Source organism: Sporothrix schenckii (genome assembly GCF_000961545.1).
Source record: "Sporothrix schenckii 1099-18 chromosome Unknown Cont42, whole genome shotgun sequence".
NCBI classification, from domain to species: Eukaryota; Fungi; Ascomycota; class Sordariomycetes; order Ophiostomatales; family Ophiostomataceae; genus Sporothrix; species Sporothrix schenckii.
In genome coordinates this window covers 573437-598944 of record NW_015971143.1, presented here as the reverse complement: position 1 = coordinate 598944, position 25508 = coordinate 573437, and the positions used below count along the sequence as shown (strand labels likewise).

Here is a 25508-nt window from a genome sequence, read left to right as displayed (position 1 = left end):
TACAGGGTCTGGAACTGCTTCTTTGCACCGTATGCTTTCTTTTTTGGCCGTTCACCACTGTCTCCAATGCCCTCTCCAATAAGAAGGCATCTTCCTCGTTGTCTTCAGCAAGGTGTCATCGACCCTGGCTTGCTGTTCGATCCCCGCCGCCGCACCGTTGCCTGCAGGCGGTTGTTTTTGGCTCATGCATTTCGTCTTAGCCGCTCTCTTTCTAAATTTGACTCGCTCTGGCCCCGATATGCAAACCGACGCACATGCACTCACACGCCTTACTCCCGCCTCGAGAAAAAAGGAAAGCACGACTTTCCGTGCCTTCCTCACCTTGCCCTCGTAACTCTTTTGCTCTTTCCCTCTCGACCTACCTCCTAAGTTCTCCCCTGATCTCCTCCCCTCTCTCCATTCTGTCTTCTCTCCGTCTTCTCTCCTCTCTTTTCCGACTCCTCATCACCTCCTCTCACATTTGCATCGCCCTCCTCTACCGGCACTGCATATTCGATCCGGCTGCAGACAAGCGCCGAGCACACCCACTTGGTCGCCGTTCGCATCAAGAGCGGCCATCCAGATTCGCAGTACACAGCCTTCCGTTGCCGCTTTGTATCTTGAGGCGGGTAGTTTGGTTTTGGCTTTGTATCTATTCCTGTCACTGAGGAACTGGATCGCCCGTTTGCCGCTGTCGCCCTCCCTCGTCTATCCTCGTCACCCCCGTCCGCTCGTTGTTCGCTCACACAACGTCATATTAGACGAGTCCTGCAAATATACCCACACGCACAACACACCACGCCCGCGTCTGAACCTGCATCCTTGTACCGTTTTGCTTTGTCCATGCCCAACGGTCGTTGCTGGTCTTCTGTTGTACCTTTACCTGTGGCCATCTTTCGCCCTTCCGTCTCTGCACAGACTCTCTCCTCTCTCTCTCTCTCCGTGTTCGCACACATCTCCTCTGCTTTCCTCCCCTCTATTTCTTCGTCTCCTCACGCGTGTTCTCCCGACTTCCACCCCGTTTGTCCTTATTTCCCCCTTTCTTCTATTTCGAGACCCCTTTTTCTTTTCGTCTAAACCTCCTCATCTTTGGCGTTGCGCGCGCCAATTCGAGTTCGGCGCATCTTCTCTCCTTGTCTCCTAAACAAAACACATCGTTTGTCGCTTCCCTTAACGCAACACGTCCTCGCCGCACCTCATTGTCACCTCGTCTCTTTGATTTTGGGGATTTTTGTTCTCTTTCATACTTCTTTCTTGGTCGACATCTCTCCTTTTGATAACGGATCAGCACTTCTTCTCAGAACCTCGACGACAATAAGACAATAAGACTTTACAAAACGCTTGAAACAATCGGCCACGAACACTGCCTTGTTTTAAACCTCGGCCTATTGTCCATCGCATACGACGACCTGGCCGCAGAAAAGGCTTTCCTCGAGAGACCGGGCAGACTGGGCCTCGAAACAAAGGTGCACGAATAAGGAAACACAGGAAACGTTTTGCTACGGGGACGACGCAGTTGTGTATACGGCCTCCCGACCGAGACACCGTCTTCCACTCTGGTGGCTGCGAGCGCCACCTAAAGAAAGCCAGCGTTTTCAATACCCGCAAGGAAAACGACGAGAGACATCGCAACACTCGGACTGCAGCGAGACCTAAATCCACACCGGGTTCGTTCTTTTGTTTCCGTCCTGGCATCCCATCTGTATCTGCCGCGCATACAGGCGTCTTTTCCTCCTTGTAACGAGACCGCGTCCACCACCAGCCAACCCGTTCCATGTGACGACTAGGGCAACCGGGCCCGACATCGTGTAGCCTCGCCGCTCGTCCTCTTCTGGACGGTTGCGCGTGGATTCCTTGTCATTTTCCTTTCAGTCGTGTATTCTTTCCTCCTCTTCCCGCGTGCCTACACCTACGCACAAGCGCTATATTCTCCGCTTAGGTACGTTCATATTGCACGTTTTTGCTTTGTGCGTCGCCAGTTTTATTTCTCCTCAATGTTGTGGTGCACTGTGCGACCTTGCCGTCCCTTGTTATTTTTTATCTCTCACGCTTCCACTTCCGCTTCCACTTTCGCTGCACGTACAACCCGGGCTCGTCGCACATTGTATCCCCTCCGATCGCGCTTCTTGTGCTCCGGTAGAGTTTCGGGTCAACCACGCAAACCCTGCCCGCCTGTTTTATTGTGTCCCCGGTCGCCCTTCTCCAGTCGACCTCTCTTTACCGTTTCAACCTCCTCATCTCCGCCACTTGGCGTATTTGTGCTGAGATTCTTTTTCGCCCTTGCATTTCGTTTTGCTTCGCTCTTTACTCCTTGCCGTCTCGCCACCCGTACTCGAGACACGGCTAACCATGATGTGCAACAGCGGACCTTTAGTTCCCATCTACATATAACGGCTCATACGTGTTCCATTTGCCATGTCGATGCCGTCACAAAAGCCGAGGCAGCGGTCTGTCACCGAGACCTCCTTAACGTCTCGGGAGCGAATTACCGCGGCCCAAGACTACACCATGCCTCCCACAACCATCAGCGCAATGATGCGACACTTTGACCCGTGCGTCGCCACGGCCGATATGTTCCTTTATGCCCAGGGCAACTCTATTGTTTGCTGCCACCACGATACCCTCACAATCGAGCGCCGGTTTTCACGACACCCCGACGAGGTTCTGTTATTGGCGGTCGACAACCAGAGCGAGCGGGGCGCCGGCCGGCTTGTGGTCAGCTACGATGCCAGCCAGAATGCCATTGTTTGGGATATTATGTCTGGCAACGAGGTTGCTCGGTTTGCGTCGTTTAGCAACCTGACAGCCGTGGCATGGATGCGGAACGGCGCCGTTGCCTTTGGTAAGACGTTTGCGCCATTGTTTACTTGAAACAAGGAGCTGCGCTAAGCTAACACTTTACAACTACAGGAAACGACTCGGGCACCATCATTCTCTTCGAACCCGAGACCTCTGAGCACGTATCCTTCCGCACAATAGACCAAATTGCCGTTACGGCACTGGCGCCGGCCACTGATTGTCGTACATTCGCCATTGGCTACCAAAACGGCTCCATTTTGATTTGCAACCTCCAGCCAAGGTTCACCATCCTCCACAACCTGACCACGTCGCGAGGTCCATCGCCAATTGTTGGCCTGTCCTGGCATGCATCTTCAACAAGACAGCGGTCGGACATGCTGGCCGTGCAGACCTACGATGGCGACTTACGAGTGTGGAGTGTCTCAAAGTCACACAACGGTGTTGAGCCCGCTAAAGTTGTACGCATCCTGAAGCGAACTGACAACTACATGCCAGGACCGAACTGGATGAACTGGTCTAAGAACGGTCGCATCATCCAATTCTCCGAGGGGTCCGTATACATATCCTCCCATATCTGTGAAGCGTAATTGAACAAGTTATGTACTGACCTATTCAGCGAGACACTCTCTTGGGACGTGCGCACAAAGCATGTCACATACGACAGCATCCCGACGTTGGAGAATGTTCGTGGCCTTGCCGTTTACGGACCAGGTGCAAGTCTCTTTACCCTGGGTGCCAATAACACTGTACAGCAGTTCGACTTGAATGCGCCGTCTGTGCTGGTGGCCGACGTTCAGCACCCGGCCAACTTGCTGCCGCCCTCTCCGCCAGTATCTGTGGAGGAGCAGGAGAAGGAGGCTGCCGCGGCGGCAGCCGCTGCCGCCGCCGCCGCTTCCAGTGCGATCGAAACGGATAGCTCTGCGGCTGCGACATCCGAATCGGAAATCTCCATTCACTTGGACGGTGGCGTGTCCGAGAGTGACGATGATTACCAGTCACCGCTTGCACGCTTGGTTAACGCAGGACATATCGTTGACGACACGGAGTCGGACATCGCTCGCACTGCTACCGCCAGCTCGGCTGCCAGCCACATCTCGGAAGACAAGTCAGAAACGAGCAGCAAAACGCCTGGCCGCTACGCAGGCTCGATTCGGTCCAAAGGCATGACGGAGTACACATACATGTCCATTGGCTCGTCTCTCAAGTCATCAATTCACCCCAACAACATGTACCAGCAGCCACACCAGCAGCAGCCACAGCAAAAGTCCCACCACAGAGCGCACAATCCCCATCGTCAGTCGGTATCAACGTACAGTACCGCCACAAGCACCACCTTCTCAACGACCAGCAGCCGCACGGGAATGTCGCGCCCATCCCGGCTGCGAAATGAGGTGCCGCAGAGCCCAGACGGCGCCAAGGTGATAGACCTGTTCAAGTTCACCCGCAGTCGCCTGAGTGACGTGCCGTACCGGATGCCACCTGCACCGGCCAGCGGCGTACGCCTGACTAATGACGACCTGCGCCGCCAAATGCTCTACACCATCTTTGGCTGGACAGAGGACATTGGCGATCTCGTGCGCGACGAGATGGATCGTTATCCCACTGGTTCAGCCAACCGCATCCTGCTTGCCAAGTGGCTCGGCGACATTGACCCGGACATCATGAAAACCAGCTCAGAGACTATGACCTCGTCGGACTGGATGCTGCTCGCTCTGAGCGGTATCGGCAGCCAGGCAAGCCAACACAAGCTGGGCCGTGCCTACACGCAACGGTTGCTAGAGAGCGGCGATGTGCATGCGGCTGCCACCATTATGATTGGTATGGGCGACTGCAACGACGCCATTGAGATTTATGCCTCGCACCACAAGTACATGGAGGCGCTGATCGTGGCTGCCCTTTTCTTCCCATCCGTGTGGGAGAGACAGTCGCATCTGATCAAGAAATGGGGCGAGTGGGCCATTAAGAATGGCCGCCGTGAGCTTGCCATTCGATGGTATGTAATATGTTCCTCCTCCCAGTGTGAATTTCGATCTCATACTTACTAAATGTTTAGCGCCGCTTGTACTGGAAAGGAGTCGTCGGAACCGTGGACGTCGCCATCTGCAGCGCAGATCAACTTCCCGTCCATCAACGCGGCGTTGCCGGAGCTGAATAGCCCGCCACTGTCACCACCGAGCCTAATGCAGCGCGGTCCTCAGCGCAGCATTGCCAAGTCATCTGCTCTGCGGCTAATCACCAACTTTGGCGATGCCAGCAACCAGACGCGCGCACAGATCTTTTCCAACGAAGGTGACGGTGCTACCCCGATTGCTGCGGGCGTGACACCCATTGCTGTCTCGGCCATCTCGCCGGGTCTTAACGATACCACAACCGCCTTCTTACGACCCTCACAACGTAGTGTCTTCAACACACCCAGTTCAGCCCGGCCTACTACAGGTGGATTCGGCCGGCAGCGACTGCCGTCCATCGGTGAAGGTCCTCAGGGAGCTCAAGATGCCAACCACCCTCGCAATGTCCTTAAGGGTGTCTCAGACGCTCTGGGTCTGGCAGCACAGCCTTCAGAGAGCATTGACGCTGCTGCGCACCCGGCTGTCCCTCAAATGATGCAGGTTGACAATGGCAACAACCTGGCAATCGGCATGGCTCTTCCGAGAGCGTCAACATCCAGTCCTCTATACCGCCGCAAGGAACAGCCCCCTCCGTCGCCGTCGCCCGCATCGCTAGCTGCGCTGATGGACGGCCGTCACAGCCGCAACGGACCGCGCGACCGCATCCCTGCCGGAATTGATCTGCAGTTGGCACCGGTGGCGCCAGAGGCCATTTTGGACATGACATCACCCGAGCAGACGGGAGCCTCATCCAACCGGTACCGTTGGCCCTCTCGTCGCCGTGGTCCGGCGTCGGTGAGCAGCTCAGTCACGTCCAACTCGAGCATTGCCCACGGTGCGCGCAGTCATCGTTACCGCACAGGCGATGTGCCCAACACGAGCAAGACACTAGACGAGTACATTAGCAGTCTCGAGGTGATCAATGCTAAGGCGGCGCGCGCGAGCAGCAAGGACCGTCATCACAGATCACGCGACGTTGGCCGCCAGCGCCTCCCATCTGTTGCGACGCCCTCTGCTTCGTCCGTCTCCACCGTGACGAGCCACTCGCGCGAGCCGTCTACAAATACAGATGTGCGCGAGTGGGTTCAGACGCGCAGCCGTGCTGGTTCCAAGACCGGCGGCAACCGCTCCCCGCGTTCTCCTGTGCCCATGTCGCCTGAAGATCTCATCAGCCTGACCAGCACACCACGGATGTTTGCCCGCGACGATCCTGCTCTCGATAAAGACACGGGCTCGTTGGCGGCGCAGAAGACGGGTTCGAAGTCGTCGGCTGTGCCACCACCGGTGTCCACGCAGCTGTCTTTGCGCCCATCCTCTAAGTCGCGCCCGTCCAGCCGTACATCCAGCCGTGGCCGTTCCACGCGCAACCGCAGTCCCGACCGGCAGCCACTGACGCTAGACATTCCTCGTGGTCGGAACTCGAGCCGCACGGCGTCTGCAATCCGCTCCCCATCATCTCCACTTCCGTTCTCGAACAACGCGGCCCAGTACCAGGATGAAGACGACGAAGAAGACTACCGAAGAGCCGTCGATGACCAAGAAAAGTTCCGTAACCGTGACCGCACGTCTCACCGCGGCCGCAGCTCCAGCCAAGGCCGCCGGGATGCCTCGCCTAGTTCGGTTCGCGCCCGTGAGCGGTCCCGTAGCCGGCGGCGCCCGACACCCGAAGTGGCCGCAGCCGCTGCACCGTCCGTCTCGTCACGCAAGGACCGTACCCTCACAGGTCCGCCTCCGGCAAAGTCAGCCATGGCTGTGGCTGCTGGCGGCTTCGACCGCTACCCGGCCTCGCAGCAGTCTCTGGGCGAGGAGCTTGGCAGACGTCGGACGCAGTCGGCCACGGCGAACCGTGGTGATCTACGCCAGCTGAGCAAGGATGAGCGTGCGCAACGCAAGGCTGCCGCCGCACGCGAATTGGAAGAACGTCGCAAGTCGCTTGTCCGGCATCCGAACGCTCCCTCGATCTTGCACCCAGACTACCTTTCACCGGGCCTGAATCAGAACTTTGGGCAGATCTCGGAGGTGCCGGAGCTGGACTCAGATGTTTACTCGCGCCCCAAAGACCTCCCTATGCGCAGCCAGTCCACCGAGCCCAACGCTAAGCACTCCTCCTCGTCCACCCGGGTCCGCAGCATGTTTGCGCCCCGTGGTCACCAGTCCATTGGTCTGCCCGCGACGCCCAAAGCCATGCGCCTGGTCCTCGAGCCGGGTGCCGGCGCTGGATCGTCCACGCCGCCGAGCGTGCCACCCATCCCGGCAGTCTACGGCCACCAACGCTCGTCAGGTTCGGTTGGCCACTCATCTCCAGAGACCAAGTCGTCGACGAAGAAGCAGGCTGAGGCTACGCCTGCACCGCTCACACTCAGCGCAACCACCTACAACCTCCGATCGGAAGTTCCACTTGCCCCCAAAACGTCAGTTCCGACCAAATCCTCCGAGGACACGCTTACCCTCTTGCCGTCGACTGTGTATCAGCCGCCGTCGCTCAGCCGCGCAGCCATTCCTCGCTCCATGTCCGCACCACCTCAGGAACTGGTCTTCCAAAAAGGCTCTGCGTCGCAGGATTTTACCGCCTCGCGCAAGGCCAGCCGCGAGAAGAATCCTACGATTCCCGAGTCGAGCAGCGACGATGCTGATTTAGCTGGCACCCTGTCACCCAGTGTCTATCGCCGCCCTTCTCTGGACAACTTGCTTCCTCCCCCTCCCCCACCCCTTCCAGCGCCGCCCATGCTGAAAGAACTTGCCCATCTGGCCGTCCCGCCGCCACCTCCTCCTGCACCTCTCCCGTTTGGCTCGAGCTTGAACCAAGCCCCCGTTGTATACGGAGGCCACACCACGGGCACCATTGAAGTGGTGACGGATGACGGCGATGTGCAGCCGGTTGTCAATGTCTCGCCGAAAATTGGTGGCAGCGCCCCGTCGCATACCAACCACCCGTCGTTGCCGCCTCCGCCGCCTATGCCGCCCGCACCTCCAGCTGCTCCGGAAACCCTGTCGCCTTCGCGCAACGGACACCAGCGCGGCCGCAGCAGCACTGACAACAGCATTGCGGGTCGGATCTCGCGTGCCACCGAACGTATACGGTCTGCAAGCCGTGGAACCAACAATGCGGCCTCTCGTACCAAGTCGCCCGAGATAACCATGGTGCCGTACGAGAGCATTCATATCCCACAGTCGCAGAATACGGGCTATTCTCCGTACGAGAGCGTGCCGCTGCCGAGCAGCTTTGCCGTACGCAATAGCCCACCGCAACAGTACCCGCAAGAGATGCAGCAGCTGACGCAGCAACAGCTTGCCCAGCAACAGCTACAGCTGCAGCAGATTGAGGCCCAAAACCAGATGCGTACCGGTCTCCACCAGAGCGAGATGATTTAGGTGCCCTCATATCTATCTTGTCTATTGCTCTCGTTATTCACAACTATTTAACTTTCAATTCTCTCGTGCATGGCTATATGGCGTTTTTTGTTCTTTTCTTTCTTTCTTCCTTCACTTCTTCTATGGCAAGCAATTACAACCGTGGTCAGCGATGATCACTGGCGGAGCGTCCCTTTTATACACAGTTTTGTTTATTTTTTTATGAAGTCCCCCTTTTCTATCTATCAGTGCCATTTGCGGTTCCAGCATATCGTTTATATAAATTGGTTTTGTCATTTGATTTGACTTCCCGCCTGCTTTGCTGCGCACTGTGGATGCGTCTGCGGTTTTCATAATCGCTGGATGCTATGGAAAGAAAAGGATGCAATCAAAGTGAGCCTGCAGGATGAACACGACTAGGCAAGAGGAAGAAAAAAAAAGAATGGATCCAATCTTTGGTGGTGATATTTTACTTTTGTTTTGATCTCTCTTTCTTCTCTTTTACATGGGGCTGCCTCGCGGCACTTTCAAGTCTTCTTTTATCTGAATCACTCGGGGTTTATTAGGTCAGGTGCTGTTTGTACATTTTTTGACATTTTGATGAAATTTATGTTTTTGGATTTACAGTTGATGTTTAAAAAAAGTGAATAATGTGGGGGAAAAAAAAATCAATTAAAATACGAGCTCGACTCGAATCATCGACGTTACGTTTTTGGCAATTAGAACGCACAGTGTCAGCACAGTGCCGTCTAGAGACAAAATGCAAAAATAGAAGTTGGCTTCTTCATCTCAAATGCTGCCCCAACCCAATACGATCGTAATCCAGTCCGCCACGCGACGGTGAAGATGCCTCTGCAGAGTGAGTCCTCCCTGAAGTATCATCTCCAATTGCTTAGGGCCACAAGGGGGTTCCAGCATCGTAGGTTTCCCATACGAGTGGGTGGCCACCGCGACGTTCGCACTGGGCGACGCACTGGGTCGAGGCGGATAAATCCACCTCGGACATGGAACAGCAGGAAATAAGAATAGCAAGGGCCGCCTTCCACTTCGACCATAACAGCCAGTTAAAATTTAAGTCCGTACAGCAGCTTATATAGCCTAGGGCAACCGCCCATCCCCTCCTTTCTCCAAAAGCGGTCAGAATCGGCAGAAACTCGAAATACACCGTAACTGAGCAGCCAGTATGTTTTTGGTTGGTCGCACCAGTCCGACAGCTTGACAGCGTGACAACCGTGGCGAGCCTCTTGCATCATTGCAAGCACAGATCGTCTTGCAATCGACTCCCGGCCGAGGGACACGAGATCCCATATTTCTAGCCGATCCTTTCGAGGAGAAAATGACGCGGTGACACGGGACGGCATTTCCTTTCTTTTGCGTCTTTTGTGTTCCGCCTCGTGTTTCTCCGTCTCTCCTATTTGTTTTTCCTTTGCGGCCACTTCATCACGACTCCAACTTCGGTCACAGTCACGATCACAAGCCCCCTACGACACATCCCTTCCTTTTCCTTGTCCTCTCTTTCGTATCCTTCATAGGCGCCATCTTCTCACTGGCATGTTTGGCCCACCACACCTCGAGGTCCGCCGACCATCACCGACCACAATCGAGTTCGTTGTCACCACACAGCCACGCCGCACAGGATGGACAGGCTGGGCGCTGGCCGCCGCCGTGGTCGGCATGCGCGTGCTGCTGGCGGCGTCAGCGGGCGTTGCGGTGTGGGCATGGACAAACCAGGACGTGGTGGCCAGCTTGCGGCGCGGCCGCGTTGGCTTGGGGTTGGGCGCAGACATGACCTGGCAAAACCTCGTGTGGCACCTCTTCGTGTCGGCCCACGGCCTCGACGCGCTGCGGGCCATCGCCGCCGCGCCGCCTTGGATGGTGCTGCCGCTGTGTGTGGCTGCGCTCTGGGCCAGCATCGCGCGCGTGCACACGTCTGAATCGCTGCTGGTGCTGCGCGGGCTCGGCATCCAGACGCGGTCCACGGGCGCGACGTACCTGGGCGAGCTGGCGTCGGGGCTTTCGGTGGTGTGGTGGACGCTGACGACACCGTGGACGCTCGTGGCACGCTTCTTCAGCATCTCGACCAACGACCGGGGCGGCGCGGGGGCCACGGTCGCCGACGGCTACTACGGCGAGCCCACGCCGGCAGCAACGCGGTTTATCCCGACTGAAAAGCTGCAGGATCTGCTAGTCAACGAGGCGTTCCGCGGGTTTGAGGTGCGATACTATCTTGTAGCAGTGGTGGCGGGACGGGGCGCAGGCCCGCTTGGCGGTGAGCGGCTAGGCGTGCGTGTCAAGAATGTGCGACTGCTAGAAGAGAGCGAGGAGGAGGAGGACAACGACTACGACGAGAAAAGGGACAATCTGAGGGATGGTAACAGCCACGGAAACAGCCGGTATCACAGCAGACAGACCCGCGATGACGAGGACTACGACTCGGACGATTCGGACAACGACAGTGACGGCCCCGGCGGCGGAAGCAGCAGCGAGGAGGACGAGGATCACATCGTCGTAGTGTTCCCGCGACTGCTACCGGGCCTGGATATTGTGCGGACGGTCTGGCGCGAGGCTCGGGCGTGCCTGTACGAGCCTGACGCGAGAGGGTGACAGTGGTTTTGGAGAGCGATTAGACAGGCAGAGCTTGTAATTTCATATTCAATGATACCACTTTGTTCTTTTGTTTTCTTTCTCAGTTTTCATTTTCGCTGAATCACATAAACTGTCATGATTGCTCGCTCTGGGCAGACACACGCTCCTCTGCTTCGGCTGCCGATGCCGGGGATGTCCCACTTGTTGCCTCGGCCTCCTTCATCTCCCGGATGGCTGTCCGCCAGTTGCCCACGTCGCGCATGGCCGCCGAGCTAGCAAAGCCCTTTGTTCGAGCAAACTTGTCGTTTTGCTCCTCGGGCGAGGCGAGGCGTGACCGCTTCATGAGAGGAACGTACACACCGCCTAGCCGCGGGCCACTGCCACCCTCATAGACGTGGCTCTTTTTGGCCGGCGGCGTGGGCAGCTGCGCCTGGCCGGGCACCGGAGTCTTTGTCACCTGATTCAGCAGCTGGTTCGCCAGGATCTCGTCCATCTTGGCATCGTGCCAGCCGCGCCACAGCCCGTCCAGCATCATGCGGCTGTCAGGCGCCTCCTCGGCCACCGTGAACCAGTCCAGACTGTCGGTCCATTTGCCGGCATCTGGGTGGTCAATGGCGGCCTCGGGAGCGTCTGCAGGGACAGCCGGAGGAAAGATGCAGTCCCACAACACCAAGGGACCCTCTTCGGCCATGGCATAGGCTGGGCGACCGGGGTTGGCGGACGCATCGAGGAGTTGTGGGATGACATCGGCAGACTCGCGGCCCTGGCCGACCAAGAACAGGATGGCGACCATGTGGCGGATCTGGTGCCACAAAAAGGCTGAGCCGCGGACGTCAAAGGAGTACACCTTGATGCTGGATGACCCTCCGTAGTAGTCGAGCGATGCGTGCAGGCCGGGCACTTCGACGATGTCGGCGTCAAAAATGCGGCGTGCAAAGTTGGTGATCTGCTTGTTGGGATCAATCTTGCAGAAGTTGCGGAAGTCGTGCAGGCCGACAAAATGCTTGGCGGCCGTGCGCATGGCGTCGATATCTAGCCAGCCATCAGAGGGGCCGCCCTCGGCGGACGACAAAGGCTGCGAGGAGCCAAAGTAGGCCGGCTGTGTGAAGAAGTAGCGGTACCGCCGCTCACGGCACGAGAAGCGCGCCGAAAAGTCGGGCGGCGGGTTCGGGCACCAGGCCAGTACGCGGATGTCGGGCGGCAATAGCCGGTTGAGCACCTTGCCATACTGAATCTCTTCATGCGGGAGTGGCAGGTTGCTCTCCTCGCCGTCGACGGTAATGGCCTCCGTCTCCGTTGACGTCCCCGCCTCCCCTGATCCTCCTGGTCCTCGTCCTCGCCCCCCTTCTTCATCGTCCACCTGTTCCCCATCTTCGTCGCCCCTGTCCACCACCTTGGCCGTCCGCTTCCGGTTGCTGCGAACGCGCAGGGCCACGACCTGACCGAACGCGCTGACGCCCCGGTCTGTGCGGCCGCATTTGCTGTACTCGCAAATGTTAAAGTCCACCTCATGCGCCGCCGCGCCGGGCTCGGGGAAGATCAGGCACGCCTTGACCAGCGCCTTCCACAGCTCCTCCTCGACACTCGGCAGTGCACCTGACGGCTGGTACTCGAAGCCGCCATACCGTTTACCCAGGTAGGCGATTCGCAGCGCAATATACCGCGTGCCATACCGGCTGGGGTCGATGGCCTTCTTTGGTTTTGGGGTGGTCGAGGGTGCCAGCTGTGATATTGTTGGGCCTCCAGACAGTCCATTCTGCTTGGTCAGCACCGCCTGCTCTTCGAGCTCCTGGATCCGCTGGACCAACGCCTCTTTGGTCCACCGCGTATAGTCGGTCATCCCTTGTGCCTGTTTTCTCTGCTTCCTGAGGAGGGCTTTGCTGGCAAAGGGCCTGGCCCAAGGTTGGCCACGAGCCGCGGTCGGCTGTGAGAGAAGGGGGCTTCCCACGCCTACACCGATCGGCGCCGTTGCCAGGTACAGGGAGAGGCGACGTGGACACAGTCCCTGGTTAGGCTGCCGTGCTGTTGCGGCGAGAATAGAGTTGGTGATACCAAAACGAGGTACACCAGATGTCTTCATGCGATGGAGTAGTCCGCCAGGAGGGGAGAAAACAGGTGCCGGGTATGCGAATCCGATTCGACAGTTCTGTACACATGAAGAGACTAGAGTTTTGAGTAGCGTTTGCGGTGCGTCAAGTTCTGCGGACGTTCTACTCGTAAGTCGATATCATCGGTAAAAAGTCGTCCCAAGTGAAAATTTAAAAGTAGCTTCTGGCAGCTGTACGGTCGCGGCGCTACATCCCGCGCCGCTTCAGCAAAACATACGCTAGCGCCTTACCACCCTCGTGCGCAACCCCCACTAAATCACCCAAGCAGTTATTAATACGTTAGCGGCAGGGTGCTGTGCGACAAAACTAAAACTACGCCCATGTCTTGCCCACATGTCTCAACTTCACCTGTATCGACATGTTGCGTCATTATAGCCGTTACATAATGGCATTAACACACCACATCTTCGAATGATATGGCACAAATGACACGAAATTAAAAAGGACATGGTTTTCACAGTCAAACAAACACGACCCGTTCTCGCAAAACATACTTTCATTGCGCTGACCGTCATGGACGACCTTCAGCCGGTCTCGATTTTGCTGCTCGGCGACGACAACGTCGGCAAATCGACCTTTTTATCGTGAGTGTCTAGCCAGTCGGGGGTGTGGGTGCGAGTGCGGGTGCGTTGTTGTGCTGCGCTAACAGTGCCGACAGGCGTCTCGCGTTGCTTCGGAACAAAGCTGGCCTGGCTACGTCCGCCCAGACAGCCGCACCGCCGCTCCTGCGCGATTCCGACCAGCCGTTTGTCCTCGAGCTCCGCTCGCGCATCGCCGCCTTCCGCCTCGAGTTCTCCGACACCGAAAGCCCCGAGAACTGGCGCTGTCTGCAGCCCGACCTCGTCGTCCTCTGCTTCGACATCAGCCACCGGCCCAGCCTGACCAGCCTGCAGACGCACTGGATCGGCGAGGTCCGCACCGTCTTCCCCCACCGCGACCGTCTGCCCATCCTCGTGCTCGGCCTCAAGCGCGATCTGCGCCGCGAGGACGACCCCAGTGGTACCCTGTACCCGCACGAGGCGTACAATCTGAGCCAGCAGCTGCGCGCCGACATGTATCTCGAGTGTTCGGCCGTTTCGGGCGAGCTGATGCCACAGGTCGTCGACGACATTTGCCGACGGGCTGTCAAGACCGCGTCGCCAGAAGGAGGCCAAAGCGAGGGGGCGTGCACGGTTATGTAGGCAAAGGGTATGTGGCCCTTTCCGTCGGCCCCCCACCGTCTCACTGAGCATCCTCCATCTCTTCGTCCGGCTCGCCCTCGGCCACCGGGAACTGCCCCAGCACCTCAGCCACGATGTCGAGAATCTCCGACTGCTGTTCTTCCGTCAACCGGCCCTCGACCTCCTCGATGCACGCATGAAGCTGTGCCGGCGTCTGCGGCCGCATGTTGAGGACCATCAACAGCTCGCCCTTGGCCAGATCGTACCTGTGCAGTCGCTCCACGACCGTCGTCACGGCCTCGGGGCTGTATGTCACTGGCTGCTGGCTCAGCGGACCCGGCGGCGATCGGAAGTACTGCAACAGCTTGTATGGATTAGCAGGGAATGCGCGTAGGGACAGAGCAGAGGCATGCACCCACCTCATGAATCAATGTCTCGAGATTGCCGGGCCCGCGGCGCCGGTTCTGCTTCTGCTTGCCCAGACGCTCTTGGCGCTCGGCGAGGAACTGGTACACCTCGTAGTTGCTGAGGAGGGCGTTTTGTGCTTCGAGGATCTTCATCGTGCTCGTGGCCTTTTCGAGGTTGTCCGGGTTGGAGGGCTGAGTATATTCTTGTCCGTTCTCTGTCGTTTCTCTGTCGGGTTTCTGTCGTGTCTCTGTTTTCCTCTTTCGCCGCCTGTAACTTGGGTGGGCGCCGAGCCAGCACGAGCGAGCTTTTTTAGTAGCGTTTCGAATGGCACCATTATTCCCACAGGCGCCTTCCGACCCCCATTGAAAATTTCACATGGCAAGAGCCCGTAATTCGTAGTCAAAGACCGGCGACGGCAGCCACTCCTGACCAATCACCGTCAGATAAAGGCCCCGCATTGCCCCGCAGCTTTTTTTTTTTTCTTTTTTTCTGTTATGACGGAAGGCAGGTACAAAACGGCCGAGTAATGTACAGCCGCCAATCGCGGCTCTCACAGAGAGGCTCATGGGGAAGGGACGACAAAGGTATGGCCGTTTGCGTCTATATACTCATTCGCAAGAAACAGTTGTCTGCCGCGTGTCAGAGCGCTTTAGGTTTCCATTTATTGGAGTAACTTCAAGGCATAACGAAAGACTTCCAACGGTCGAAAGAAAGAGCGATGGTACAGATGCTGGCATTCCGTATCGCGGCATGTCTTGTCACCGACTTTGCTCCTCCCTATTTTGGGATGTAGCTCTCCTGCAGGAAGGTTGTTGCCTCTTTTGCGTTGCGTTGCATCGCAGCACATACCTTCTTGGTTTGACGACTCACCCCGTTCTCTTGGCCTCTGCTCACCTCGTTCCCATTGCTCTTTCCCTCAACAATTTCGGCACCCATTCTGCGCCGGTTATATTTTTCTTCTCCCTTTGGAGATTCTCGAAACTCTCTCCTCCTTTTCTTTTCTTACTTGCCATTCCCCAGCTACCTCCTCACCCCCAAGCTTTATCGCAAATCACTGACCGCCACCGTGCTGCTTTTCCGTCTTTTCTTTGCACACGGTAATCACTAGTACTACATCCGCTTGCCTTGACACGAAGCCCTTGGCCTAGAACCTCCCAGTCCTAAGCTGCTGCCAACGAGCAATTTGTACATCCAAATGACCTGCTTCCGAACCATCGCGTCGTCCACGATGTCTCGTCTCTAACACAGCCTAGTTCCTCTTGTACGGTGAGTGGCTAGTCCCGTGGGGCTTCTGCATTTATTTGGTATTTATGGGCCGCATTTTCACCCTCTCGGCTTGTGACGATCTCCAGTTTTGCTGGTGAACCCTTTCCTGGAATATGCCAGTCGAACATCTTCCAAGTTAGCACTGCCAAGGGAAGAACTCGTCAATGATATGCCTTTCCCTATCGCCCTGTTCTTCACTCAAACACCCCAACTTGTCTTCTAGCATTTCCGTGGTCCGACATCCTCGCTAACAAACGCTGTATTTTAGCCTCTTTTCGGTACTGGGCTTACACACTGCTTGCCAGAGTGGGGCTTCCTTACCGTTTTTTATCATTTTTTTCTGGTCCGCTTCTCGTCGCCTCCCACCAGCGCGCCCGCTGAACGAACTGATTTCTTCCACTCCTCATTCGTCATCCGGCTTCTTCCTTAGTCCTCTTTCACGGGTATCCTCGACCACAGTCACCCATCTCTTCTGTCCCGTGTTCCTCTTTCTGCTTCCTTCTCGCTGCCGTATTTGCTCTTCGACTTCATCTCTGCGACACATTGGAGAAACGACAACTTCTCTTTTCACCTCCAGCAGGTATCGCCTTTGTTTTTCAGTGCTCCGCTTCACCCAGAGCAAAGTTCGCATATTCTCGGCTTTGACCGCCTTCTTTACCGGCTACGATTTTTTTTCTGCCCTGTTTGACGATATCGGAGGGTCCCAACTGTCTACGGAGAACAGCCAACCAGAGTATCTGCCTTCCGAATTGATTTTCCAACAGCACGTTTCTTGTCTAAGCTTCGTACACACCTTGCGCTTACGCTCTCTCCTACCCGCGGCGACTTTGATCGTGCGCAGCGCCCAAAGCCGATCCCTTTTCGATTTCCTGCTCTTTTGCTCTGTCGTTGCCCACCCAGGGTCTGTGCACATCACTTTCGTCACTGCCTTCCGACATCCATTCATCAGACGGTTGATTCGCCCATTCTGCGACCCGTCTAATCGGTAGACTTGCAGTCTAGATCCCTCGTCCCGGCTTCATACTCGAAAATCTCCTCCCTAAGCCTCCTATTTCTTGCAAAAATGGTCAAGAACATCGTCATTCTCGGTGGCAACTCCCACCCCCAGCTGGTTGATAATGTGTGCAACATTCTGGGTATCCCAGCCTGCAACCGCATCCTCTCCAAGTTCGAGGTCGGCGAGAGCCGCTGCGAGATCAAGGACTCCGTTCGCGGCAAGGATGTGTACATCATCCAGACCGGCAGCGGCTCGGTCAACGACAACTTTGTCGACCTGTGCATCATGATTTCGGCCTGCAAGACGGGGTCTGCCAGACGGGTCACGGCCGTCATGCCACTCTTCCCCTACTCGCGCCAACCTGACCTTCCATACAACAAGAACGGCGCCCCACTCTCCAAGGCCCCGACCTCAATATCGGGCACGCCGAGCAAAAAGGACGAATATACTTTTGAGAGCGTGCCTGCGACTCCAGCCCTGGACCGCCCTAGGTCCGCCGCTTTCACGACCTCGGCTGATCTATCCAAAGCCCTCAGCAAAACTGCCATTTCCAATGGATCGGCCGCGCGGGCTAACGGGTCCACGAACGGCAACTCGGATTACTTCCGGCCGGGCACCTCTCACGGCGCAGCCGCCGCCGCCGGTCCCACATCAGCTGGCGGGCGCTCCACACCCACCCACGGCAAGAACGAGTCTGTCTCGTCACAAGCACCACCTTTTACGACACACGACTATGCCAACCACAACCTCATCAACAGCTTCCAGGCCAAGCCAGGATACAAGCAGTGGGTGGCACAGGCTGGCATTCTCATTGCCGACCTACTTACGTGTGCTGGCGCCGACCATGTCATCACCATGGATCTCCACGACCCGCAGTACCAGGGCTTCTTCGACGTTCCTGTCGACAACCTGTACGGCAAGCCGTTGCTGCAGCGGTATATACAGCAGGGCATACCGGACTACAAGGATGCTGTCATTGTCAGTCCCGATGCGGGTGGCGCGAAGCGCGCGACGGCCATTGCAGACAGCCTTGGCATGGACTTTGCTCTTATTCACAAGGTAAGCGAAAGCGACAGAGGAAGCAATCGGGCTGTAGGACACGACACGTCTACTCGAAGTAGAAACTAACAATTTCCCAGGAACGTCGGCCTACGAAGATTACCGATCGCCAGAATGCCACAATGATGCTAGTAGGCAACGTCACAGGCCGTGTGTGCATCCTCGTTGACGATCTTGCAGACACGGCAAACACGATCACGCGTGCTGCAAAGCTACTTAAGAAGGAAGGTGCGACGTTCTGTTACGCGCTTCTGACGCACGGCGTCCTCAGTGGCGACGCGATTCCGCGAATTAATGCGTCCGCCCTCGACAAGATCATTGTTACCAACTCGGTGCCCCAGGACGAACACCGGGCCCTGTGCAACAAACTCGAAGTGCTCGACATCTCGCCAGTGTTTGCCGAAGCCATCCGCCGCGTCCACCACGGCGAATCCATCTCCGTCCTCTTCCAGTACGACTGAAGTGGGAGGATGTGAGCTGTGGGTGGGTATAGTCAGTGCAGGCGTCGAGGGTGTTGTTTTTTCTTGTACTTTGACAATGTCTGTTGCATCACGCATCCGTTATGTCTTTCTTTTTCAGTGATTGGACTGCAATTTGCATCTGCGTCTGTCCTTTTGCGCTGTTCACGCTTTTCTTTTTTTAAAGAAAAAACATTGGGTCAAAAAAATATGTCATCCATTGCGCTCCGCAATAAGATCGAGTATATCAAGGGTGGCTTTTTATGTGATTTTGGTCGATTTATTGTTGCTTTTTTCGTTTGATCTACATCTCTTTTTTGTCTTTTCGCGACACTGTTATTCTCAGAAACCCAAACTTGTGGGTGAATTAGCTCTAAAGACATGACGACCGGCGTTTGAATTATTTTTTAACACAAGGGCCGTCGAGCAGATGTGACCCGCAAGACGAGAAATGCCAAAACATGACGGTAGTGGCAGGGCGACATGCTATTACTGACGGCAGACAGCAGACTGCTGGCGACGTGACGATGATAGTGAGACCAAGGGGAAGATGGAAGACGGAAGATGGAAGACGGAAGACGGAAGACAGGCGGTATCGGACAAAGGTATGGCTTATGGCTTGTCGTCGGTCCATACGGGACGATACAAATCGTCATGTTATACGCATATAGTAGAAGAATGCACACGTTATGTGCAGCTCCTTCGTGCTTGAATAGCGATGGACAATCCTTGGAGCTGTGATACAAGTCATTGTTGGTCGTGGAATACATTCATGCGATCCTCACAGATCGTGGGGCTCTCAGATATATGACGCATGGGCAAAGGACAATACATGCCAGTGTCACATGCCAAAAAGGGTTTCCAACGGTGGTACATCTAGTTCAGCCCTACAGAATACAGCCGCCTCCATCTGACTTCGGTGAGACAAACGGTCGTAGTCTGAAATTACGTCTTTTAACAGGCTATGCGGGGCGGGGCTTGCAGGTGCGCTGCAGGTACAACAAGCGCTGCTTGCATTTGTACGTAATATGGGGGACATCCCGCGCGTTTTGCAAATGCACGAAACATCACAAGCACGATCCGATCTGGCGATCTGAGACAATCACGCCTCTTGCCCACCTGTCGTCTCTTGCACACAACATGGTAGGCTTGCACGCTCACCTACCGCTGATTGCGGCGCCGACAACATCGTATAGCCTGCTCGTCGACGTCCACCACATTCCGGCTGCGAAGCTGTTGCAGCCGTCGGTATAGATTGACGCAAGATACCCACTACACGGCATCGATGCAACGGGGACGCAGATGTACGGGTCCAGCGATAAGGACGTGGACCTGGCATACCACATCCCATACACGATGGAGAGCTGCACGTATATTGCTATGGAGACAGTGGTGATCTCGACCTGTGGAAGAGCGTAGCAATAACATGGAAGAAAAGAAGATACCAAAACGTGATCTCTGTCATTTCACCGAAGTATATGGACACTTTGTTAAGAAGGCACGGGCGGCTGGGAGTATGTGCGTGACTTATCATACCAAGAACTCGGCGACCTGTGGAACAGCCGAGTTGTACTTGTGCCGACAAAGGGCTACATGTACGGCAAGCCAACCTTTTCACGACTTGGAGAAGGAGACGCTGACGTTGCGGTACCATATCGAGGTTAAGGATAGCGACGTTAGTACTGTGCTGGTGCACAACGTGACCGGCGCGGGACAACCCGCTCCACATCTGGTTTCGCGAGATGCTGTCGCTCCACCATGTGGCGCTCGAAGCCCAAATTTGACGACGGGAGACCGACTATCCAATCCAGAATTACCCACGGCCAGACCTACCGTGCCAATGACAATGGAACCCCGGCCGCCCATCAGTGGGAGTGACCTAAATTGTGCGGGAATCCGATACTAAGCGGGACATGTCCGACCATATACGACCGCCATGTATAACGGATATGGATGGGACACTCGGTTACGGGATGACGGCGTGTTTCTATAAGACCACGGGTTAATTCAAGGCGAGGAGTTAAAGAGCAACTGGAAAGTCATCGAAATAGTAAGTTGGGATATAATGGTCATGCCCTTAAACGGGTGCACTCTTCCCTTTATCCTTACTTTTTTTATAGCTTCTTTTAAACTTTTACATTTTGAAATTCTCGTTTTCGGGGCCCCGGGCAAACCGGGCCCGGGGAGCACGCTGGGCCACCCAGATGGCCGAAACGGCCGGCCCCCGGGGCGCGAGGAATAAAACACGAAGAATCCCGACAACCAAAAATGCCCAAGTCCAGAAAATGGGGGCAGGGCGGTTACGTTTTCCACCCACACTTGGCCGTCTCCGCGGATTTCGGCCCATTTTGGTGCGGCGTACCCTCGAGCGCGCAGAGCGGCCTACCCTCGACCTGAGCGGCCTACCCTCGAGCGCCCGCCCGCAGACAGAGGCGTGCCCTCGGCCCAGCCGTCCCCCTGCCCTCCCCCCTCCCTCCCTTCCCCCCCATAACCCACGGCCCAAGTCCCGCCGCGCGCGCCCCCCGGCAAAAACAGGCTCCCTCGACCCCATCCCGTCCCTCTGCGCACTCGTCGCACGATGAGCTGTGCTAGAGGCCACCAAGCGGCGCCGGTCTCGCGAGTTCCGCAAAAACAGGCGGGACTCACGGTGCTGCGCCTTGCGTGGGACTCTACTTTTTTTTGTAGGATGTTGTAAGTATCCTGTTAGAAACTCGATGGTTGTATATAATAGTTCCGGTCGGAAGTTCCTGTTAACATACTTTTCTTTTCTTTTTTGTGTGTATGTGTTTGGATATTCTTTTATATCTCTCGTTTTCCCCCTTTTCGTGTTTTATCTTTCTACGTACGGGACTTTTGATCAGATACTTACCTAGTCACATAGCAAGATAACTTATATAATCCTGTGGAGCTGGAGCCAAGATCTCCCGGCCCGACTCAGTATAAGATTATTACTGTTAAACGGTCCTCCCTCTACTTACTGAGTAAGACTGGGAAAACCTGGCCTTTATGTAAACTAGATTGGTGATTTAAATAAGAGGCCCAGTCAGGTGAGACTTCTGCTCAGAAGTCCGTGTGTTTTAAGAAAATGGGAAGATGGCAGCACCGGAGAAAAGACAAAAGAAATAAGCAAGCACCTTCACACACAGAAAAGAACAGGTAGGTTGACAGGAGTTCTGACCACAAGTCCCGTCAACAGCCATCGAGTCCTTCAACTAGTGAGTGAAACTTGCAGAAAATGGTAGGAAACTCTCACCGTAGTCCTTACTACGCTTCGCTGCTTTAGTGGTGGGGGTAGGGCATCCCATCCCATTTCACTACCGGCAATGTCCTAGAGAAAATGCAAAAAAAAGATTGTAGGACGCCAGATAACGAATACAGGAGAGCCCCAACTGCTACTTTCCTGACGTCAAACTGTCAAAGAACAAAGGAACAAAACTGCTTACAAAACGGGATAGCGCAAAGCGCATAGCCGAAGGAAACGAGAAGGAAAACAAAATAGTCCCCTTTTCTTACACCTTGGCCCAATACCCTCTGTCGTCGGTTCCAGTCCCAGCTCGAGAAAGAAACAGTATTGAAATTCCCTGTTACTACGAAGATGTCCTCCTTGAGTTTTGGCTGGTGTGTGGTGTGTTTCAATGTGGTAAGGTTCCATACGTCATCCCCCCCCATAGACATAGTTCGTTCACATGCCAAACTGCCATACCACGAGGGCGATCTCCCCGTGCCTGCATCGCCGCCATTGTACCTGAACAGGACTGAGAAAGTGCCGCGAGCTGCCACACGTTGCAAGCGGGCACCGAAAAGACTTACAGTTGGCCGAAAATTGGTCTTCCACCTCGGAATGTTGACCCGCCCATCACAAAAGCCGGCATGGTCGAACGAACCTATATTTTCCGGCCTCGACGCAACTTTCAATTACATCGCCGGGGCGTTTGTCTTGTTTGCCGTCATAGGCGTTTTCGTCATTGTTGCCGCAGGTTTTGGCATCGGTCCCAGTGGGGGTGTTTACGTGTTCACATGCCTGAGCTATGTGGCTGCCAGCCTCAACTGGCCAGAGTGAGACCCCGCGAGCATAGGACAGACCGTGCACGAGAGACAAACACGTGCTGCACATGCTTTCGGGCAGGACATTTTCTCACAAAGAAACAGGAGACAGAAGGGAGGAAACACTCTCGGCCAGCACGGCTTTCCCTGTCGAGGGTTTGAGCCAACTCTAGGGAGTAATCCCATGAGCAAGGCCAGTCATTTGGCAGTGTGCCTTGGGAAAAGGCTCAGCTACTCGCCTGTTAAACTACTGCCAAGTTTTGGGACATACCACGGTACTCAAGTGGCTTTATTATGTGTGATGGATTAAGATGGCTAGAATTTGTATTTGAGTTTCTGTTGGAAACTCGGCTTGGGGGTATCATGCTATGGAATCGCTAAGCTAATATGGAGAGGGAAAAAAAGAAACGAAAAATAAATAGGTAATGCCGATGAATGAGAACACACAAAAAAGCAGAAAAAAAAGATCCCGAGGCCCAGCAGAGGCCATGCAAATGCCCCGAATACGATGTTGCTATGCTCCCGAACAAATAGAAATACAAACTAGACAATAAACATGCGTGGTAGGGTATAAGGTGATTACGGTGTAAACAGATGGGAATGATGTAAGAGGGTAATATGATGTAGTGATGAATGGAAGGATGACACGAGGGCGCAGCCCAAGTCAACCTCGGGTAGATGGTGGTTGTAGTCGCGCGCGCTTCGGCTAAGAGGGTCTGTCTCGCTGTGTGGCGGCTCGAAAACGGGTCGGGTGTGGGGTTGAAGGGGAGAAGACTCATCCTTCTTTTTGTGGGTGAGTCTTGTCCGCTATCTGCTTATCCACAGTCGCCCCAGTTTTTTTGGTGTGCATGCGATGCTGATTGGTCGGAAATACCCTATTCTTTTTCGAAGCGGCGGTAAAGCGGCCGCATCGCTGAACAGCGCCTGGACGTGGCCAGCGGCCAGCGGCCAGCGGCACGTTTGTTGGCTGGGAAGTCTGTGTTGCAGACTATGGGAATGCCTGCCTGCTTAGGCATCCTCGGCAATGGCAGTCAGCTTGGCCGACTTCTTGCGCGAAGAGGCAGATGGTGAAGCACCGATAGTAGCAGCAGCAGTAGCAGCTGCTGCTGCGCGGCGCTGGCGGCGCGCAGCCGACGCCGCCGTTTTGCGGCGCTCCTTCTCGAGCAGGACTGCGCGGACCAGCTCGCGCTGGTAGGCAGAGCGCTCGCGCTGGATTTCGGCCAGCTCGTCCTCGGACGGGTCGGCAGGCGCAAAGTTGTTGTTCACCTCAGCCATGACGGCAAAAGGCTGCTGGGCATTGCGCCAGCCCTGGGGTGGTGAGATGCTGGAGGCGTTGCTGTTGCTGCGGCTGGAGGCGCCGCTGCTGGTGTAGCCGGGGTCCTCCATGTCGTCGAGAAAGAGGTCTTCGTCACTCAGGTACGAGGAACACGAGGACGCGGACGAGCCAGACCCCAAGCAAGCCCGGTTGGGCCATGAGGGGAAAGCGCATGCTGTGGAAGAGCGGCCGCTGCCGATGTTGATGGGCCAGGAGGTCTCTGCGGCACTGCTCATGGAGCTGTATGAGCCGTACGAGCCGTACATGTTGGCGGTTGTGGGTGTCCGCTGCGTGGCGATGGGCAGATACAGTCTCGTTGTATCCAAGTCGTATTTGTGATTCTGTATCAAGTCGTTGGTGTTGAGAAGAGTGCGCGATAGCTCGGTAGAGACATGTGTTGTTGCTTTGTGAAGACTGGATGGGAAGTGCGAAGACGAAAGGCCACTAATTCTTCTTATGGTGTGTCAATATGAACAAAGTCGGAAGAAACTGGGGAAGAGGGAAAAGAGAAAAGAGACGGAAGAAAAAAGAGGAGACGCGATGCGTGTGAATATATATTTTCGTGGGAGGGAAAGACGAGAGACGAGAACCAGGAGGAAGGGGACACCCACCGACTCATACGAAAGGGGAAGGAATGGGAAGAGGTGGGCGTGTGCGATTTTCACGAGGCAGCAGCGCGGGTCGAGAACCGCAAGGGAGGGGCGTGTCTGTCCGGGGGGAGGGGCGTGTTGTTGCGGACCGCTCGATTCCCGAGGGAGCACTTTGTCGACTGAAGGGGCGTGGGCGTGGGGGAACGGGCTGGAACTGTCAAGGAAAGAGCCGGGGAAGCACCGTTTGCTTGTGCCAGTGTTGGCCCGTAGCTACACGCCCTCCCGACCGTTTTCAGCTTTTGATTAGGACGCAACAAAACGGTGGCTCCCACGCTACCAGCAGGGTGGCCCAGACCGCCCTTCTTTCCGTTTGCTCGTGCTTGCTCGTGCCCACAAGCGGGACAGGGCATGAGCGTATTCTGTATTACGAAATAATACGCCTTGACTGTGCTGCTACTTTCTTCCGTCTTCCTGTGGCGTTGACCGCCATTCCGCTGCCGATGATTCCTGGCTTTTTTGCGCTTCGTTCCTGCACCGAAGGCATCATCACTGTCGCCGAAAACAGGAGGTGCATCGAACAAGGGTACACTTTACTTTGTTGGACGGAGGCCTGGATGCGTCCTCCATGAACACTTGTCTCGATTTCTAGTCAATACAGACCTAGCCAGGTATGGTTGCATTTTTGAACAGAGCGTAGTAATGATTGCCTGTTTTGTTTGCAGAGGTGGACAGGGACATTACTGTATTCAGTATTCTGGCGGTGCGATTCGACATCGCCAACCGATACGATATGGTGCGATGTGATGCGATGCGATACGAGAAAAAGGGATGACGAGTGGCCGACTGTTTTGTGCAGCCGAGTCCGATAAACGGGTGACCTTCACCGCCCTTCACAAAAGCGCTCGACGTGTGTGTCTGGATGGCATGCCTGCGCGTCTGCATGCAACTGCAGGTCAAGAGCAAGCGCCCGCAGGCGTGGGATGTGTTGCAGTGCAACGAGGAGGGAGGGGTGAGAAGACGAGGCGACATGAAGGTGAAGACAGTAGCGTTTGGTATCGGCGCCGGACATGAGCGACAATTACCACGTCGCAGAGAGGCCAGAATTGGGGCAGCGCGCCCGACGAGACAATTCAGTCAGATGTAGCCGGAGGAAACAAAATGACGAGACTGGCGAAGCAACCCTGAGAAGCATCCGGAGAAACAGCCAGCGCACACTGTTATCCGTCAGACGGGTGAGAGCCACGCTGGGTACGAAAACAGACATACAGTTGGCGCTTGTT

General features: G+C 55.7%; 11 protein-coding genes across 11 annotated transcripts; 4 read left to right on the top strand and 7 right to left on the bottom strand.

Annotated features, from left to right (window-relative positions):
• Positions 1-365: 365 nt before the first annotated feature.
• Positions 366-935, bottom strand: SPSK_01989 (uncharacterized protein; the record flags this gene model as incomplete). Its single annotated transcript, XM_016728887.1, has 2 exons — positions 366-623; positions 777-935. The coding sequence occupies 2 exons, from the start codon at positions 933-935 to the stop codon at positions 366-368; spliced, it is 417 nt and encodes a 138-aa protein (XP_016589717.1).
• Positions 936-2394: 1459 nt separating this feature from the next.
• On the top strand, positions 2395-4823 carry SPSK_10395 (uncharacterized protein; the record flags this gene model as incomplete). Its single annotated transcript, XM_016736826.1, has 3 exons — positions 2395-2821; positions 2890-3328; positions 3395-4823. The coding sequence occupies 3 exons, from the start codon at positions 2395-2397 to the stop codon at positions 4821-4823; spliced, it is 2295 nt and encodes a 764-aa protein (XP_016589716.1).
• SPSK_01401 (uncharacterized protein) lies at positions 4824-8258 on the top strand (the record flags this gene model as incomplete). The annotated part of the gene is made up of 1 exon (XM_016728316.1): positions 4824-8258. The coding sequence occupies one exon, from the start codon at positions 4824-4826 to the stop codon at positions 8256-8258; it is 3435 nt and encodes a 1144-aa protein (XP_016589715.1).
• A 1530-nt stretch (positions 8259-9788) lies between these two features.
• Positions 9789-10841, top strand: SPSK_01837 (phosphatidylinositol glycan, class H; the record flags this gene model as incomplete). Its single annotated transcript, XM_016728737.1, has 1 exon — positions 9789-10841. One exon carries the CDS (start codon positions 9789-9791, stop codon positions 10839-10841), a length of 1053 nt encoding a protein of 350 aa, XP_016589714.1.
• A 115-nt stretch (positions 10842-10956) lies between these two features.
• On the bottom strand, positions 10957-12903 carry SPSK_01557 (tRNA pseudouridine synthase 3; the record flags this gene model as incomplete). The annotated part of the gene is made up of 1 exon (XM_016728466.1): positions 10957-12903. The coding sequence occupies one exon, from the start codon at positions 12901-12903 to the stop codon at positions 10957-10959; it is 1947 nt and encodes a 648-aa protein (XP_016589713.1).
• Positions 12904-13455: 552 nt separating this feature from the next.
• Positions 13456-14651, bottom strand: SPSK_01791 (uncharacterized protein; the record flags this gene model as incomplete). The annotated part of the gene is made up of 3 exons (XM_016728693.1): positions 13456-14155; positions 14205-14446; positions 14511-14651. The coding sequence occupies 3 exons, from the start codon at positions 14649-14651 to the stop codon at positions 13456-13458; spliced, it is 1083 nt and encodes a 360-aa protein (XP_016589712.1).
• Positions 14652-16168: 1517 nt separating this feature from the next.
• SPSK_02008 (uncharacterized protein) lies at positions 16169-16678 on the bottom strand (the record flags this gene model as incomplete). The annotated part of the gene is made up of 2 exons (XM_016728906.1): positions 16169-16426; positions 16559-16678. The coding sequence occupies 2 exons, from the start codon at positions 16676-16678 to the stop codon at positions 16169-16171; spliced, it is 378 nt and encodes a 125-aa protein (XP_016589711.1).
• Positions 16679-16828: 150 nt separating this feature from the next.
• SPSK_01711 (ribose-phosphate pyrophosphokinase) lies at positions 16829-18282 on the top strand (the record flags this gene model as incomplete). Its single annotated transcript, XM_016728618.1, has 2 exons — positions 16829-17821; positions 17902-18282. 2 exons carry the CDS (start codon positions 16829-16831, stop codon positions 18280-18282), a joined length of 1374 nt encoding a protein of 457 aa, XP_016589710.1.
• A 1154-nt stretch (positions 18283-19436) lies between these two features.
• On the bottom strand, positions 19437-20145 carry SPSK_01947 (uncharacterized protein; the record flags this gene model as incomplete). The annotated part of the gene is made up of 2 exons (XM_016728845.1): positions 19437-19682; positions 20113-20145. The coding sequence occupies 2 exons, from the start codon at positions 20143-20145 to the stop codon at positions 19437-19439; spliced, it is 279 nt and encodes a 92-aa protein (XP_016589709.1).
• A 268-nt stretch (positions 20146-20413) lies between these two features.
• SPSK_02106 (uncharacterized protein) lies at positions 20414-20626 on the bottom strand (the record flags this gene model as incomplete). The annotated part of the gene is made up of 1 exon (XM_016728999.1): positions 20414-20626. One exon carries the CDS (start codon positions 20624-20626, stop codon positions 20414-20416), a length of 213 nt encoding a protein of 70 aa, XP_016589708.1.
• Positions 20627-23331: 2705 nt separating this feature from the next.
• Positions 23332-23904, bottom strand: SPSK_01987 (uncharacterized protein; the record flags this gene model as incomplete). Its single annotated transcript, XM_016728885.1, has 1 exon — positions 23332-23904. One exon carries the CDS (start codon positions 23902-23904, stop codon positions 23332-23334), a length of 573 nt encoding a protein of 190 aa, XP_016589707.1.
• Between the last annotated feature and the right edge of the window lie 1604 nt (positions 23905-25508).